The sequence below is a fragment of the Crocodylus siamensis genome, chromosome 6, assembly GCF_052110815.1.
Source record: "Crocodylus siamensis isolate JL-2025a chromosome 6, ASM5211081v1, whole genome shotgun sequence".
NCBI lineage: Eukaryota > Metazoa > Chordata > Crocodylia > Crocodylidae > Crocodylus > Crocodylus siamensis.
The window spans coordinates 97,637,509-97,656,490 of NC_143400.1; the positions used below are offsets into that span (position 1 = coordinate 97,637,509).

General features: G+C 52.4%; 1 protein-coding gene across 1 annotated transcript in view; it reads right to left on the reverse strand.

Annotated features, from left to right (window-relative positions):
• The window catches only part of LOC149863278 (putative cation-transporting ATPase 13A5), a 57,414-nt gene extending 41,589 nt beyond the window's left edge, over window positions 1-15,825 (reverse strand). Inside the window, exons 1-2 of the mRNA XM_090054148.1 lie at window positions 15,645-15,825; window positions 7,501-7,595 (exon numbers count right to left, since the gene is read on the reverse strand). Coding sequence (XP_089910274.1) covers window positions 7,501-7,595; window positions 15,645-15,825 — 276 coding nt within the window. The remainder of the gene's footprint in view (window positions 1-7,500; window positions 7,596-15,644) is intronic.
• Between the last annotated feature and the right edge of the window lie 3,157 nt (window positions 15,826-18,982).

The following is an 18,982-nucleotide window of genomic DNA, read 5'->3' on the forward strand; positions in this document are numbered from 1 at the left end:
ACAATCCTGTTTCTAAATTCCCATAGTTTTACCTTGATTGTTCCCAGTACATTGTTCATTTCTAGTCACTCATTTTCTTCCCTGGTTTGTTTTCTGCTTTCTTAAGCTGGATTTTTGTTCTTTGTGCTTAGTGCTATTCTATTTAATTTTAAAAGTGTTTGTTCAGACACAAACTGCAGCTGTGAATCCACCTGCTTCTTTTCCACCAGCACCTTGCAGGTGTCTCTCCACAATACTTGCAATAACCCAGTGCCTGTGCTGTAGCTAGGAGCGCTGATACTACAGGCCTCCCTTGCACTCGGGACCCCTGCATGCAAGTCCCATCCCAATTCCCCGTCATCATAAATGGTGTAGCTGAGATCCTTGCATTCAGAGGCATTTGAGACTCTTGCAGGGCTGAGTCTGCCCGCCATGCAAGGGGCAAACCGTCACCCTCCAACTGCGCAGGAGTCCATTCAAGGTGGAGAAGAAAGTATTACCTGGCACAGTGATGCCCAGCCCTGGATCAGGTTACTAAAGACTTCGGGGGGAAGGAGATCTGCTGGTTCACAAAGCACCCAGCTGCATTTCCCCAGCTCTTGCCAAACCTGGGCTCCGTCCACGCTGTCCCTTAGAGACCATCCCAGGGCTGTGCCAACGGTTGTTTTTTGTCATCTCCCTCCTCCTCTTTCTCCCCGGACACTTTCTCTCCCTCCTTCCTGCTTTGCTGCTCTGCCCTGTCCTGCTCAGACCTGTGCGTCTTCCCCGCAAGCGCATCGCCCCTTCGCCAGCCTTGCCTTCTCCTCCGAGCGCCCCGACGCTCTCCGCACCCCCTGCCCGTCCCTCGCCCACCGCGCCCCATCCGCACCCCTGCAACGTCCCGCATCTCCCGTCGTGGCGGCTCGCTCGCCCCCGCCTGCTATGGAGAGACGCCCCCGCTCGCCGAGCCCAGACCTGGCTTCGTTCTCCTGTCCTCCATCAAGTCCCACCCAAGCCTTGTCCCTTGAAGAGAAAAACAGAGAAGCAGAAAACTGGACTGTCCTCTATGATGACCACCCTACTCATGCCCATGCTGCTCGCTTGGAGAGGGAGGGGGCTGGCACAGCAGCTGGGGCTGTCTGCCCGCTGCCCGCCACGCTCCACCATGCCCAGAGCCTGGGCGGCCTGCGGGAGGAAAAAGGAATTGGGACTCATGGCAGACCAACTAGATTATTGCAAAAAAAAAATTTGCAAAAAAATGTCTTTAATTGCAAGCTTTCGACTCTTGCTTCCTATGGGCTGGTTCAAAAATTCTGCAAAAAGTTCATATTCTCTGTAAAATGCTGTCGGGTTTTGTACAGTGGAAAGGTCAAGATACTGCTGTTTCCATCCATCTGCCTGCAACGTGACGGTGTGAAGCTGTCACGCTTTCTCAAATGCTGCAAGGTGTTTATTTGTGGACTTCATAGATCATAGATTTCATAGACATCAGGGCTGGAAGGGACCTCGGGAGATCATCGAGTCCAGCCCCCTGCCCAAAGGGCAGGAAGTCAGCTGGGGTCATAGGATCCCAGCAAGATAAGCATCCAATTTCCTCTTGAAGGTGTTCAATGTAGGTGCTTGAACCACCTCCGCTGGCAGACTGTTCCAGACCTTGGGGGCTCGGACAGGAAAGAAATTCTTCCTTATGTCCAGCCTGAACCGGTCTTGCAGGAGTTTGTGACCGTTCGACCTCGTCATCCCTTGGGGCGCTCTGGTGAACAGACGTTCCCCCAGATCCTGGTGGTCACCCCTGATAAACTTATAGGTGGCCATCAGATCACCCCTGAGCCTGCGCTTTTCCAGGCTAAAGACTCCCGTGGCTCTCAGCCTGTCATCGTAAGGTCTGTTTTCCTGACCTCTGATCATGCGTGTGGCTCTCCTCTGTAGCATTCATTCAGTCATCCGTGTGAATCAGCATCCCTGAAACTGTTTTCTTTCTCTTCTGTTTACACCTGCGAGATTGCAAGATGCTCATCTGAAGGAAACATCCTGTATTAACAATTAGCAACCATCCCATTAAAACTTGAGTGTGGAAAGGCCTGAGTCACTGAGCTCCAGTCTCTGAGCCACAGCAAGCACATTACAGCCAGTTAAAAGCAGGTGGGGACCGACCCCCGGACGTTGCTTTGTGGTAGCTGTTCACGTGCTTGCAGGGTTCAATGTTTTGTGGTCTCAACCTGCACTAAGGTGAATAGTTTTGACTAAAGATATTTCAGGCGGAGGGGAGGACAAGAGGAGGGGATGATGTCCAACAGCACTTTGGATGTGGGAGACCCTAATTCCTGTGACTGAGCCATTGCCTCCATCCCTCAAAAGACTGTCCTACCAGCCACCTCCATATTATGAGGTCTCTTAAGCTGGGTCTCTCTTCGTCCCTTCTGCCAGAACCATGAAGGGCTCTCACCACTTATTTTTTGGAAAAAAGGAAAGTGGAGCTTCAGTAGCTGGTCTTCTGTGCCCTTGACCTCCTTTCCTTTCCTTAAACGTGCCCAGCTGCCAAACTCTTCATTGAGGATTAAGTGTTCTTCCTTGCACACTTGTTTTCCAGAGCGCGAGGATATATTCAAACCTGTTGGAGGTCAAGCCCAGAGAATTACCTGGGCTTTGCCCTTCACACCCTAGATGATGGCAGCGAAGACCAGGAAAAGCCCATGCTCCAAAGTGCCTGGAAGACACTCGTGGGGTTGTAATACCCATCAGCTGCACGTGAGTGCAATAGCCACGGATTATCGCCCCACCTGAAAGCAACACCTTTCACCCTGGCACAAACACAGCCACCACCCCTATTTACAAGGTGCTCAAAGCAGCAGCACCGGATGCAAATTCTTTGCCAGCAGGTTTGTGCCACGCAGACAAGGGATTAACAACAAAAGCACAGCGAGCAATTATAAACCGCCCACAGGACTGCAGGTCCCAGCACCTGCCTGTTGGGAAGTAGAAGAAGCCCATCACCACGTTAATAAGTAAAAGCAAATGGACTTGCCTCTCTCTCCTGTCCTACTCAACGATGCAAAAAGTCCCTAACAGACTTTTGCCATTTGAAATGCTTATTGCTGTTGGGATTATGTAGCCCATCCCGAAAATACAACCACCTTGGGATTGAAAAGAGAGCCTTAGCTGCTTCAGTAGCTAACAGGTGCCCTGTAATCTGGAAACCAAACTAAATCTGATCTGATTGAGACCACAGGCAGCTGGGAAGGCAGAACACAATCCCACAGTTTGCAAATTCCCCAAAAACCAAACCCTCATGGCGACTGTTTTGACTAGCCCCTCCACCGCTCCAGCCGAGGTGTGATTTGAAGCCGATTTGATGACGCTGGTGTGAACACCCGTGCAGAATCCTACTGGGGTTGAAAAGGGAAGGTTGTTTTGCTTTAGCTGAAGCATGTTTCTAATCAATTTAAACTAAGCTGACATGAGTGTTGGCATAGGCTTTAGCACCAGCTTCTCTAAATGGGTTTGAAAGCATATTTGGAGTTAAACTTGTGCAACCCTGAATGGAAAGGTGTCAGGAGACTTCAAAGACACCTAGGGAACTCAAAATGTGGTTGAAAATGTTGAGGTCAAACCATGAGGCCACTTCTGAATGATCTGGCTTTAACAGTAGGCTTTTAGAAATCTAGAATAACAAAACTATTGGGGTTGGAAGGGGCACATGGGTCAGATGAATGGTCCATCTGGGCCAGCATCCTGTCCCTGGCAGCGGCAGTAGTAGATGCTTTTAGGAGAGGATGTGTACAGGGGATGTCTAGTGCCATCCAGCCACTGGTGAACCCTCCCTGCAGTAGTGCCAGGCCCTTACACATGACCGACACTTTCCTTTTCGGAGCATTGAAGGTTCATCTCTTCAGACTTTCCTCCAGAAACGTGAAAGTGAGAAATTTGCTTCTATTTTTAAATGAAAACTGAGGTGCTCATGTCATCGTATGACTTGGAGCCGGGGTTTTAGGCAAAGCACTACATACCATTAGGCTCTCGGTGAAAGGACTGGCAGTAAATGATTGTGGTGCATTCGAAGCACAAAGTGGAAGTCTATGCACCTAAGTGACTGATGAATCTAGGACCATTTGCCACGTGGGGTCTAATGGGAAAATATATATATACACATAGCATTAAAAATCAGTGAACGTATTGTCCATTTTAGCCATTTGGGATGTTATTCATAGCATAAGTTGGGAGTTTGAGTGAATCTCTTTAATGTCTAGAAGTGCTCCTACTGAGGCCCTTGGTTTTATATTTCACTCAACCACGGTGCTTTCTGCAGCGCACAGCTCCACCACACAGACTGCGGCACGGGTGTAATACCGACTCGAAGCATCCTCCTGACTTGCAAGTGCCGCTTCCTGCAACCGCGAGGTTTCCCTGGAAGGAGTCGCACGTGCATTGGGCAATGCACCTCCCCCTGCTTAGCTTCTGAGTTGTAATGTCATCAGAGCTGGGTAGGTTGGAGGAAATGTTATTTCTTATTACCAACATGTTATTGCAGTGTGAAATATCCCCGGTCAACTATACTTCTGGCGATCATTTCAATTTTAAGTGATTGTCATGGAAATACGTAGGTAGAATATAGAAAACGAGGGTTGAAGGGACCTCAGGAGGTCGCATCGAGTCCAAGCCCCTGCTCCAAGCAGGACCAGCCCCAACTACATCATCCCAGCCAGGGCTTGGTCTACCCGGGTCTCCAAAACCCCCAAGGATGGAGACTGCACCACCTCTCTGGTAACCTGTTCCAGAGCTTCACCACCCGCCTCGTGAAAACCTTTTTCCTAATATCCAACCTCAACTTCCCTTGCTGCAGCTTGAGCCCATTGCTCCTTGTCCTGCCATCTGCCCCCGCTGAGACCAGTCCAGCTCCATCCTCTTGCAGCCCCCCTGCAGGGAGGTGGAGGCTGCTGTTCAATCCCCCTCCATCTTCTCTTCTGCAGACTGAATAAACCCAATCTTATCAGCACAGGACAATCCAGTAGGCCTGTGCTGATAAGAATCCAGCTTTCTGGCTCTTTGTCCACACTGGTGGGACGAGTCTTGCTTACCATTAGCCAAAGGCAGAAATTAATAGCTCAGAGACAGAAAAAATGGCAATGAATAACTTGAAGGTGAGAGGTCAGAACAAACTACAATTTAGCATGCATTGGTTGGGTTCAGAAATTGTGACTGTCCCCGCTCCAGCAAGATGGCCCGCAAGACTGTCTCCTGATGGTTTACTGAACTTTGTCAGATAAGCAGAGCTAGACAGACCAGTTCAAGCAACAGTTAATAATATGGCTGCATTTTTTGACCCGGTGCAGTACAGCTGGGAAGAGGCACCAGGCTCTAGTAGGTTGTCCCCAAGGAGCTTTCCTTGCACAGTCTCCACTGAGCACAGCCCACCTCCAGTTTATAAAACAGGCTATTTCAAGTACAGGTGCTATTAATGCAGGGTCTTATCTGCTTGCATCCTTCATGGCCATGCACAGAGTTGTGGCACTCTTGCAGATGCAGGTCCCAACATTCAAAAAGTTTTATAGTTCAAACTGATGCCGGGGAGCAAAGGAGATGCTGGTGAGCTCCATGCTCTGTGTTAAGTGATATTTCCTGGGCCATCCACGGTGCTAATAGGATTGCAGGACACCCAAAGGATGCAAAGTGTCCTGGGATCCCAGGTTTTACACCGAGCCTTGTGCATGACGGACAGGGTGGTCAGCCATAGGTGGGTGCATGGCGCAGAGCCCTCGCAAACACCTCCACTAAAGCCGGTGATAAAGTATCTAACACCAACGCTTTGGTCTTCACGCAGATCCCAATCACCCAGCAGCTGAGGCAGCCAAATATTCGTACAAGTCAGACCTGGGTGGAGGGTTTGAAAGTGTCATACATCTGAAAGCAGACAGGCAAGCCCGCGGCTCATGACGTTGCCTTCAGCAGGGGAGTTATTAAAGGCTGTTGAAACCGAATGGAAGACATCCAGATCCCCATGGCAAAGGGAGCGCTCCTCGAGATAGGGTTGCTACCGCGGGCATGTACTCACTCAGCGGCTGAAGTCAAATTTGCATCTGCACTGCACTGTTGGCCTCTCTTCCTCTCTTTTATCACCAAAAGCATCAAGTGCAGATGCTGTGCAAGAGAAGTCAGCGGACTCTGGGAATGTAAAGACTGGCTGCAAAGCCAAGTCATTCGTGTGCAAAGAATACTTGCAAAAGCTATTGAGGTCAGAAAGGGAGGAAGCATGCTATTAACCATCACTTGTTCTAAGCCTAAGAGCTTGATTGTGGCATTAAAATATGCTGCAGAATGAGTCCGCCCTGTGGAAACTTAATCCTCGAGAATGTGGATTTAGCAAGCAGAGCAGTGTGAATAGTCCCCAGGAAAACTGGATGCGGCCCAGCAGGGCCTGAGCGCAGCCGTTGGGGGGTGCTGAGCGGGCGCCCACAGGGAGCAGAAGCTGCTCCATGTTTGGGGGTAGTGCATGCATCTCTCTGCACCGTAAGGATGTTGGCCCTTCAGGAGCGACTGGTCGGCTGCGACTGGCTGCGAGCCTGGGTTAGGAGCCGGGGCTCCAGGCAGTTGTCACGCGGAGCTGTCTCCCAGTTGGCTCCCTCTTCCAGTGCATTGTACTGAGAAAGTGTAACCTGTTCCTGGAAGCTGCCTGCAGCTCCTCTGCTGAACCCGTAAATCATGCAGGCTCCCTCCTCACAGCTTAGGCGCCGGTCCCGGTCCCCTGGGAGCACTGGGCACTGTCACTACCACCAGCTCTACCCTCCACCTGCGCACGCAGGGAGCACGCAAACCCTCGCACAAGGGAGGCGTCCTCGTTCCCTTCCAGCTGCACCTTGCTGCACGTAACAAAAAAGTTGCTTTCCTCCGGTCTCAGCCCATCGCACCTGTCCCGCAGCGCTCAGGCAGCCGCCCAAGAACAGAGCGCCCTTGATTCGGGGAGCGGCAGCCAAAGAAAGAAGCTGCCGTGAGACGGGGGTGAGACGAGCGGACGCCTCTGGGAAGGGCCGGGGAGAAGGGAATTGGAGCCTAGGGCTGCCACAGCAAAATGTGTTGCCCCAAGGGCGGGCACAGAGGGTGGCCCCTCTGCCAGCCCAGGCGGGGCACGCTCCAGACAGCATCTCAGCAGGCGCGGCGCTCGAGGGGAGCATTGGAGGTGACTTGAAGCAATGGGGGGCAATGAAAACGCGGCCTGGGGGCAAGCGCCTGCCCTGGCCCGCTCGCAGAGGATCCGTCCGTGGAGACGTGGAAAAGGCAGTCGGGGCAAACCAAGAGGCACGCTCTCCCCTGGCAGGGGCTGCTGTGTGACCGCCCGTCTCTGGCTCCTAGGGCCGAGTCTTGATGATCTTGGCTTGGTCCTTACTCAGGCAACCTCCTCCCCTTCCCCAAATCAGCAAGTACAGCCCTCAGGCTTGGTTCCCCCGTCCCCGCACCGGGAACGCCAGACCGAGCTCTGGGAAACCGGGGAGGTCTCTGTATAACATCACCGGCTTAGAGAGAAAAAGAGGACCCCCGCTCTGCCCTTACCAGTTCGCTTTCTTCCCCTTGGTTGAGCACAGCATGGTGGTCCTGCCACGACTTCTCCCCTCTCAGAGCGATGCTTTCAATCCAGCGCATGCTTTCTGGGCAGGAGGAGAGCTGTCAGCTGCTGTTACCGACTTGAACTCAGGACAGCGATCAGCCGAGCTCTCAGCATGGTCCTCTCCGCTGCCTTTGCAAAGCTCAGAGCCCACGCCTCCCTTATTAAACTGGTGGCAGGAGGAAAGGAAATCCATCCTCACGTGTAAAGCCCTCGGGTGCACTGCTTATGCAACCGCTGTTGTCCTCTCCCTCCTGGTGCTAGTTTGCTGAATCATAAGAAAGTTCTTACTAAAGCGAGATTGCCAAAGGCAGGGCGAGGAGGTCATGCCTCCCCCCGGGTCTGCAAGCAGCTCTGGGCATCTCTGAAGCAAGAGCAGTTGCAAATGTGAGCGGTCAGTGGAGCCTGCCTGTGTGTTTGGCTCGAGCTGTCCCAGAGTCTGAGACTGAAATCCTGGGTCAGGCTGTTGCCCACCTGGGAGGAAAAAGCCAAGGGCCAGGGGTGTTTGAAGTGCGCACACCAGCGAACCTCAGAGCAGCCGCCAAGCATCTATACATGCCCTGCCCTGCAGCACTTTCTACTGCTCCAACTCTGCTGCTACGAACTTGTGAGAAAAATAGGAAGAGGGCAGGGAAGAGACAACCCCTTGGTAGAAGCGCTGGGAGGTTCTCCTAGAAAGTCAAATATTTCCTTGCATGGTTTTTACAGGGATCCACCCCTCCTTCTCCCGACCCCAATTTTTCAGCCCTCTGATTATCAGCCCAGATCTGCCATGGCAGGAAGCTCTCGAGGACACTTCTTGCCCTGGCAGAGCCCCAGTGACCGGCAGCAGCTGGAAAATGCCGTGGGGATGAATCCTCCCAGGACGCCAATGCAGTGAGGTCGGGCAGCGTCCTCCGGGGTGGCACCCTCAAAACAGCTTATGGGGTATTGGCCGAAGCTAGGAACATAAATGTCGTGTTATGCTGCTTCCTCCTCCCATTTCCCTTCTGCCACAAGGTCCCATATGCTGGAAACATTACTTTTGGACAGAAGTCTTCAAATGCACATCAGCCTTTCACTTACAGCAGTGTAAATCAGTATAAAATAAATGAATTAATATCAGCATCAGTGAACAGAATCAAGCCCTGAGAGGGGACTATTGATCAGTGGACACAGCAGTGTCACATACTGCCTTCGCCCCTGAAGATGCAAATACATCCAGTCTGACAGGCAAAGCAGGTTCAGCGGAGTACTTATTTAGGAGAGAGAGACACTTCTGTGGATGACAAGGGGATGCAGCTGTCAGCCTGCTCCTGATGCCCCAGCACCAAGACCAGGAGTGACTTTCTGAATGCTTGATGCTGTGGGGCTTTGGAGAGAGGTAGGGCCTGTCTTGCCCCGGCTCCCTTGCTAACTTCTGAGCAGAGGGCACCTGCCTAGCATCCCGTTCTGTGGCCTTCTCCTTCTCCTCCTCCACCCGTCATGAACGGATGTGGGAGGTTGCATGCTACAAGCATTTCCAGCTGCACCACAGGGTAGAAAACCCTCCTGCAGGCTGCAGCAGGACCGGAGCTCATGCCGGGGCTTCCCGCTGCTGGTCTGCTCTGGTGAGTTTGGGTTGAGCCCCTGCTGTGCTCCCATCTCCATCAGTCCATGTTGCTCCCTCCCTTGCAAAGCCAGGAGCGATGACACTAATTCTAGGAGCTGTCAGGGCTCAGAAAATCCCACAGCTCGTGCTTGTGGCTCTGGCTCTGAGTTGTTCATGCTCATCTTCAAGGACTCATAGGGGAAGCTTCCAGAGGGCTTGAGAAAAGCAGGTATCGAGCCTACTTTTGAAGGGGGGGAAGCACACCCAGGGACTTGGAGACTGGTCAGCCTAAGTATGTCATCCAGGTATGCACAAGAAGGAACTATAAATTGTGTTGTAAGCATCTAAAGGAAAATAAGATGGTCACAGACAACATGGATTTATCCAGAACCATGTCAAACTGGCCAGATTTCCTTCCTGGACAGCGAACTGGGCAGTGGCTAAGAGGATACAGCAGGTGCAATATCTCTTCTCTTCAGGAGACTTTTTACACTGTCCTACATGACACTTTCTTAGGTGGCTAAAGAGAATATGGCCTGGATGTAACCAACATCACCAAGATGCAAAACTGGTGGAAAAATCACGCTCCAAAAGCAGTTATCTATGGTTCATTGTTAAATGAGGAAAGTACTGTGGGATCAGGCCAACTCTCAGGATCTCAGTATTGCACTGTTAGATAGGTGGGGGTGACACAATTGCACATATACACACACACAAATCAGTTAGGTGCATACACACACACTACCAGCTCAGGCACATACACATCCAAGCCAGCCTAGGCACATGCATACCCATCACCAATTCAAGCAGATACACACCAAAAATTAGACAACAATCAGTTGTCAATACCCCCACACTCCATACACATACACAGGTCACTAATCCATGTATCACAGACGTGATGATATATATCCACCAGTTCACACACATACCACCCACCTACACATAGGTGAGTTCCTAACTTGGATGGTATGGTACGTATGTGTGTGTTTCGGGTACTTGGGATACCTGAGGGAAGCTTAAGGTGAGAGAGAAAATGTAAGGAGTGAAAGTTGCTGGAACCAGGATTAGAACTGGTGGACTACAGAGAAGCTGGGCTGAGGAACTGAGGCTTGGGGTTACTTAAGGTCAAGTGGCCCCAGGGTTACTTGAGGTCACTGGTGCAAGGGGAAAAAACCCAGTGGCAAGGAGGAGACAGCCAGGAAAGAAACTGAGGCAGAAACCTGGGAGCTTGGGGATGGAAACCGAGGCAAACAGCTGGGAGCTTGTGGGGCAGATAAGTGGTGGCAAGGAGGAAACAGTCAGAAAACAGACAAAAACTCAACTCAGGGTTTCAAAATAACAGGTTTATTAAACAGACAACACACTACACGGCACCATGAAGTTATTGGTTCACTCACACACACACACACACACACACACACACACACACACGCATGCACTCACAATGGCAGCAGAAGAAAGGGACTCAGTGGAAGGGATGGAGTACAGGTGGGGAAGAGAAGCAGAGTCCAATTCTTGGTTGAAGAGGGGGTGAGGGGTGATAGCTACCTATCCAAGCTGGAAAGGGGTCCTTGTCCGGCAGGTGTTGTCCAGAGGGGGGTCACCGGCAGGGCCTCTGGGTGGAGAGGTGGGTGGCCTGGTGCTGGTCCAGATGGAGAGGGTGTCCCAAGGAGTCAGTCTTCACTACCCCTTTAATGGGGCAGACAACCTCTGATCTCCTATGGGGAGGGCCTGTCCAGGCAAGGTCAGTCCTGTCCCAGAGGCTCCAGGTGTTCTCATTGAGTATGTATAGCCTGGCACAGTGATGGGTTGCCTCATCTTTTGTGTCTTGAATGCTGTGAGTGGTTCCAAGGGCCGGGTCCTTGGTCCAGGTATTGGTGTTGATGGTTTGGTCATTCAGAGGGAGCTATTTTTAGACCTACTGCCATTGTCTCTCAAGCACCCTCATTCATCCCCATTCATTGAGGAACCAAGTTACACAGAAGGGGTAGGTATAAGTCATAGGTTACACAACAGGGCATGGGGAGATGGAGACCTGATAAACAAAATGGAAACTTGGCATAACTTATGCTAACTTACATATGTAGACCTAAATCATACAGTATCAGTAGAACAGTAAAAATCAATATAAACATAATAGTTATACAATATAAAGAAGAAGAAAAAACAAATACAACTTGCTACCAAAGTAAAATGCTGAAGCTTATCCTATATCTTAGCTCACTTATACTTATCTATAGGGAATAGAGAGGAAGAGAAAAAGTCAGAAAGAGTTGAGGAAGGGGTGGGAATTCATTTTAAAGTAAAAAAAAGAAAAACTGGGGGTTTTGCTACAACCATACCTGGAGTTGAGGAGGGGTCTGCTTGGGCCCAACTCTGTTCAGCATTTGGATGATGGACTAGAGAGTACACCCGTGAAATCTGGAATGAACCCAAGCAGGGAGCATGTCGGAGGACAGGTCTGGCATTCGAAATACCCTTGATAAATCACAAGGTGAAATGCAAAAGAAGACAAGTGCTGAGTGCTATGTTATGGAGGGGAAATCCAGGACATGCACTCAAAATGTGCAATACGGGGTGGTGAAGCAGCTGTGTTGCAGAAAAAGGTCTAGGGTGGTTGATGGTGGACCATGCAGCGGTACAAGAAAGGGAAATGTTGTTCTGAGATGCATTAAAGAAATGCATTGTGGATAAGACACAGGGGTGATTCTTCTGTTGCCCTGCACTGGTGAAGTAGTGGCCTGGGGAGGCTGTTTCCAGTTCTGGGCCCTGCGATGTAAAAAAGATGTAAACGGGGAGCCTAGAGACAAGCATGGGCTTGGGAAATGTGACCTAGAAGGAGAGGCTGAAGGTACCAGGCTTGTTTTCCCTAGACATTGGAAGCCGGGTACCAGTTTTCTCATGTCTAAAAGTTTGCTACACGGACTGCGTTCACTGGGGGAAGGACAAGAGGCAATCGGGTTGGTTTGCAGTCGGGGAGATTTAGGTTGTGTTGGGAATTACTGTTGATCTTTAAGGGTAGCTAAGTACTGGGCCAGGCCCCCGGGATGGCAAGTTGTGTCCCACACCCCATCATTACACTTGCAGCATGGGGACCAGCATGCCGTGTTTAGTGCCAAGATGGCCCGTCCCCATGGGTGGTGAAACCACTTGGAAATGCTAAATCCAGGCACCTCAGTCTGCATCCACTGTGATGGGAACGGTGCAGAAGCAGCCAGCTGTGGCCCAGAGGTTGGTCTCAGGGGCAAGCACTTTCTGTGTTGGAAACACAGCTGAAAGGTGACCTCAGTTTGCAGGCTGGTGATGCTCGCTCCCTGTCCAGTGTCTGTGAGTTCATCCCTGCGCTCGTCCCTTCCCCACCCGGGCTCTGTGCTTGCCTTAGCCCTATTGTTTCTCTTTATTTGCTTCCCAGCTTCGTTCTCTTGGCCTGTTTCCCAGCCGGACCTGCTCCCTTCTGGTGCACACCCTGAGCCGGTCTGCCCGATTCTTTCCATGCGGTTCTCCAATGTCTTCTGGGTTCGTTCTGAAAGGACTGACAGCAAAGAGTTGGAGGCACTGTCAAGACACTCAGGATGACTAGATGTCAGTTAATGCATCTGACTAATCACTCTCTCTGCCTGAAGAAGGGTGTCTGTACCCAAAAGCTTGCAAAGAACAATTTTTCCAACTATTTTAGTTGTTCTAATAAATTATATCACATTTACCACAGAACCTTGTCTGCCTATGTCCTTAGGCCAACACGGCTACAACCACCACCCCTGAAACATGAATAAGAGCTGTACCTTTAACTAGTGCATTAGCAAAGTTCCTACTTTCTCATGACCTGGAGAGAAGTAAGTGTTGTGCTATGTGGGATGATGCACTGCAGCACGTCACCCCCACTTTTCAAGACCCCAGATCCACCCATGAAGAGCATCATGTCATTGCATAAATCAGTGGGGCTAGGTCATCTGAATGCAGCCTGCCATCCTGGCCACCCCATCCCCATGGCTGCAAAGGGAGGAGGGCAGGGTCCAGAGATGCGCAGGGAGGATCAGAGACCCGGAAAACTGAATGTGAAGAGGCTGACGGTGTCAAGCTAAGACGTGTAAGTGAAGAGGAGGGCCGAGGGAAAGCTGTGCAAACCAGTCCAGTTTGCAGAACTGCTGCCCCTGAGGGCTGGAAGGGACCGTAGGAGGGCACATCCAGTCCAACCCCCTGCTCCAAACCCCCTCCCACGTGATGAAGCTAACGAAGCATGGCAGAACCGCCTGGAAAATCAGTTGGCTGGGAGCGGTCAGTGGTCCCCTGTCAAACGGAGAAGGCGGCTCTAACGGAGTTCAGCAGGGGTCTGTCCCGAGCCGAACGCCTGTTGTCTATGTCCTTTGGTGGGCTGGATGCTGGAACAGGGGCACACTTAGGAGATCTGCAGAAGGCGCCACGCTGCAGGGACAAGCTCTTTGTAGGAAAGGATGAGAGCTAAAAATGAACGTGATAAATTTGCAAGGATCAGGTGGAATCCAGTGCAGAAGAGGACCAAGTGCCATCCTCAGGCAGGAGGAATCGGAGGCATGGATACAAGACCCGGCTCAACGAAGCCCTGCCTGGGTTGATGTAGTTGGGGCTGTTCCTGCTTGGAGCACGAGGTTGGATTTGATGTGACCTCCCGAGATCCCTTGCAACCCTCCTTGTCTGGGTAGCAGCTCTGCAGAAAGCGGCCTGGGTCTACAGCAACCCCCCATCAAAGCAGAGTCAACAATACATGGCTAAGGGGCGGGGGGTCATGCTCAGTGCTAGCAGAGCAGGAGAGTCATGCAAAAGGTGCAGGAGGAAGTTACTGCTCTTCCCAGCACTCGTGAGCAGGGCCCGGTGTGCAGCTCTGGCGCCCCGCGAAGAGAGATGTTGACCAAATGGAACGACTCCAGAGAACAGCGAGGATAAGAGGCTCTGAAAAGTGACCCCAGAGGAGAGGTTGAAAGAGGAAAGGCTTTGTTTCCTCGAGAGAGGATGGGAGGGCAGCGGTCCACTGACACACAAGAGGCGGTTTCTGAAGGGAACAGGGATCAAGCGTGCTCGAGGGCCAGCGCGGGAGGGACCAGAAGAAACCAGCCCAGTTCCTAGCAAAAATAGCTGAACTGGCTGTTGAAACCTGGCATTTTCCTAACTTGCTGACACACTGGATGTGTCATCCCCGAGGCTGTGGAGCCTTTCACTGAACACTTTTAATCCCAGGTCCCACAGGCATCTCAGGGTGGTCTAGGTGCACTTGAGCAGCCGCCACGCAGGGCTTGGGCCCTTCCTGAGGTCCCTTCCAGCCTTGCATTGCTTTGATGCTGTTCTCCTAATTAGCTGCCACTAGATACCATGGGAGCTGGGGACCTAGCAGGGCACCAGGGGGCTGCGGGGATGGTACAAACATGCCCAGGTACCTGCGCCGGCTAATGACACTGGTTGCACAGGCGTGAAAAGCTGCACGCTGCGGAGCAAAGGTGGCAGCCTCTGCTGGCTGAGGATTAGGGACGAAACTGGGCAGAGCCTCGTTCCAAACCCCTCCTTTACCTGCCCTGCACATGATCCTGCCCTTGGCTCAGGCTCACGTAGGGCTGAGTCCCACGCCAGCCAGCCGGGCATTGTCCTCCTGCTGCTCCTCCCCAGTCGTGGTGTGCCCAGCGGCTAATCCGCAGCTGCAAACACAAGCTGAGCTCTAGGAGGCCTGCCCTGCCCTGCCCTGCCTCATACCTCAGGGCTTAGCCTTGTCCTGGGGTGGTGGGAGTGCCCCTCGGCAGCAGGGCAGGACTCCTCGCTGCTGAAATACGTGTCGGCAGCCAGGGGCGCCTTGGGGCAGTGAGCGCAGTGTGGCGCAGACTCCCAGCGGGAGCTGTGCCCTGCCCTGGGCATAACTGGGCTATGCAGCAAACCAACCCGAGCCTTGGGCATGAAGGTGCACAGGGCCTTGCCCCGTCTGGTGACCTGGCACTGAGTCAGATCCATCAGCCGTAGGATTAGAGGCTCCTGGTAGCACCCCGGTTGCACTGGCTGCAGAAACTGGGATGGGAAGGTGAATGGGGTAGGCGGGTGCAAGAGGACAAGGGTGGTTAATGCAGTTAGTGCAGTTCAGCGGTGCCAGGGGGAGCTGGGTGCTCCTCATCTCTGCCACTGCATTCCTGTGTGATGCTGGGCGTGTCATTTAGCCCCAGGGTGTCAACTGGAGGACCAGACTGGCCTGTCCGGCTTCTCACAGGCTGAATGACCCACCTCTGGGTCTGGCCCACTGTGGATTTGCAATCCCAGTAATTACACACTGGGAATTTAGCTGTGGGAGCAGTGCAAACCCCCTGCTTAGTTTGCCAGCCTTGCAGCTCTCGGAGCTGCGGCAAGAAGCGCTGCAGGCCAGCGGTGCTCGGGGGTGCGCGGTCTTGTTCGGATAGCCTTTTGCTTGTGATCGCCTTCTGTGTCCAGGCTACTGGGGTCTGTGCTTTGCAAGGCCAGTGTATCGAGCATCCTTCTGGAAGCCGAGCACAGCACAGAGCTGCCACTTACCCTCCGAGATTTTGGAGTCCTCAACTGCCCTCTCTCCAGCACTTCCACGGGCCAGCTCTGGGCTGCAGACCCAGCTGCTGTCGTCTTCGTCTGGCTGCATCGTAGGCCAGGCGTGAAGCTCATCCCTCGGCTCCACAGGGGTGAGGAGCGCCTGAGTCCCCGCACCGCCGAGCCAGGCCATCGGGAGCAGAGCTGCAGGAAGCCCGTGTCTGTACGGAGGGCAGGGCATGGGCTGGCTGGGGGCTTGAAGTGTGGGCAAGGCAGGGCCTGCAAGGTGTCTTGGACTGGGCATAGCAAACCTCTCCATGCATGTTAGGTGTCTGCGGGGGGTGGCTAGAGCATTTGAATGGCTCCCATGGTTTTCTCTGGCCTGGCCTTGCTGCTGTAGCCGGTCTCCTGGTCCCTGGGAGAAGCTAGCTATCGTGCCAAGTGCAGGGCAGCCACTTGCCTAAATGCAGGTGCCTGGTGCCACATGTGCCATCTTGTCTCCTCACCCGGGTGATCCAGGTTCAAATTCCTGCCCTGCCACACCGCCTTCCCAGGTGACCAACTCCGTCTCCTCTTGTCTCTTGCCCTTCCTTACCTCGCAAGCGGATGGATGAGGGTTTGGGACATGTGTCGAGGTCCGTGCGGGGAGCTCTGTCCGAGTGCAAAGGTTAGTCTAGTCTGAACGATTCGGGCTGTGTTAGGCTATTCCTCAGGTGCCGTGTGTAAGATCTGTGGTGCTCGCTGTGAGTGGACATGTAGAGACTTTGCCCCAGTAGAAGCGCACGTACGTGTCTGTTCCCATTGTTACAGGGTGATGTGACCCAGGTCCGGCAACGGGAATGCAACTCTCTGCCTGCACCTCACTGGCTTTCCCTGCAGCTTGGGACTTAAGATAGACCCTTGGCTGGGAGAGTTTGGATAGGAGGGATCCTGTCGTTAGCAGGAACCCAGACCAGATACCTCATGAGGTCCCTTCCAGCCCGACTTTCCCATGATCCTATGAACTCCCTTTGCATGGTGTGCGGTCGCTGGGAGTAGAAGAGAGAATAACTGCGCCGTAGCTATTGAGGTCAATCTGCTCCCTGCCAACACAAGGTGACTTGAAAGCAGAGGTGGGTGCTGGTCTTTAAATGCACATGGAGGGCTAGATTTTGGACACCATAAAGTTTTAGGGGCATTTGGGTCCTTTAAACATAGGAACTCCTGGGCCATCATGTCTGGTCCCATGTGTTCATGGACAGCCGCTCATCCAGGAGGATCCACTCCAGCCCCATTCACACATGCAGCCACAAAGCACCTGATGGAAAAATACTATGGAGACATCACAGGGAGGAAGCAGGAGATGCAAAGGCACTGCCACTCCAGTGACCAGAAACTGGTTAGGCTAAAATATGCTTCAATGATCCCCCAGGCCCAGAGGACCACTCCCAGGGGTACAGAGGAAGGCACAACATCCCCATGATCCATGCAATACAGCATGGGGGGAAGTCCTTCCCTGACCACAGGCTATCCTTTATGTAGTGATCACAGGGCATGTCTACATGTGCGCATTTAATGCACATTATCCCAATTTAAGACACATTAATGGTGCATTGCCTACACATGTACACCCTTAGTGTGCCTTAAAATGGCAATTTAAGGCTATGTGGCCTAAATTTGATACCTGCATAAAGCAAGTATCAAATTTAGGCACAATTAAAGTGCAGATGCACTGATGCCCATTAACACAGTGTGCGTCAATGGATATGCACCGCATTAATGCACATCAGCACATCTGCATGTGAGCTAATGAAACTTAGCTATTCACACCTAAAATTTAATGCACCTTAATGAGCATTAGTGTGCCACGTGTAGATGGGAGCCTAAATCACCTTAATGCATCTTAAGCAAGGCTCATTTAGTTTAGGCATGTGTAAATACACGTGTAGACACACCCACGGGATTCAGCAAATGCCAGCACACATGAACAGGAATCAAACAAAAAGTGGTTATTGTGGAGCAGTAGGCAAGCCTCTGAAGACCCTTTGTCTGTCTCTGACTAACTGGCTACCAGTGGAGGGACCATCTCATCTCAATTCCCAACTCTTCTATGTTAGGGAGTGTCTCTAAAGTTGCATCTTTTATTACTATGCCTTGTAGAAAAGGGCCTTTGAAAACATTGGCCCTGTTTTGGGCTGGTGTCCAAACCCAATGAGGTTGGGTGACTGGGCAAGTCCTGCTTTGTGTTTGGGGATGACACTCTTGGTTTTGGGAAAGCCGCTGAGGCTGGAAGAGGAGGAGGAATTCACACCAGCCCGTGTGCATCCTAACCCACAAACTGGCTGGCTTCCATTTGCCAGAGGTCCTGTGGCCTCCGGAGATCTCCCCTTGGAGTGCCATCTCCTAGCTGGGGGGCTGGGAGCACAGTAACGTGCCTGCCCAGCTTCAGCAGCAAAGAGATGGAGCTTAGCACAGGGGAGGCTTCTCCAGCCAAGCGGTGGTTACACCTGGCAGTCACGTGGGAATAGACTGGCGTCCCTGGGTGGGGCTGCATGCATTTTTTGCACCCGTGTGGCCACAACTTGGGCCAGCCCAGCTCTGGGTTGAGCTGTTTGAATATTGTCTGGCCTCAGCTGTGAAGAACCTGCCTGCCCAGGCTGCACACCAAGGTGTTTGGGCACCTCTTGGGGATGCAAAATGTGGGGGGAGAAGGGGAGAGCTCTGACCACTAGGGCACTGCTGCCACCTCACTGTCTCCTGGGCTGCGAGCGTGGCCTCCTGCCTCCCTTTGCTCCTGCCACGTGTGCCTGACACGGGAAAGAAGCGTTACGTGGTTCAAGCAACAGGGTTTGCGTGATCTGGGAAGATGTAAAAACGGTTTGCAGTTTGGCGTGGGAGAAAACAGGCAGTCAAAAACAGTCATTGCAGTCTGATCCAAACTTAATTAAAAAAAAACCCCATAACAAAACCCCTCTTCCAGTTCTGTGGCTGCAGCAGCGCAGCCCTGCTCCCAAGTTTGGGGGAAAGGCTGGATCTGGCTGGGGAGTGAGGCAGCCAAGTTGAACGGGTACCAGGCTGGGGACCTTTCTTCTGACCATGATTAGCTGGTTTGGTCTTGTGAGCCTCATGTGCATGCATCGGAGAGGCACCTGGAAGGTGGCTGTGAGCTGGGGACATGTGAGCTGGCCTCAAACAGCTCTTTAACGAACCTTATCCCTCTGCATGAGGCCTGGAGCATGAAGCAGGGAAATGCCATGTGTGTGCTTCAACCAGGACAGAAAATGAGCAGGCCAAGGACTTGCCTGATACCTGCAACAAGGACAGGATTAGGAAGCTGAGGCCAGTTCCCCTTGGCAGTCCTGCTGGGCCCT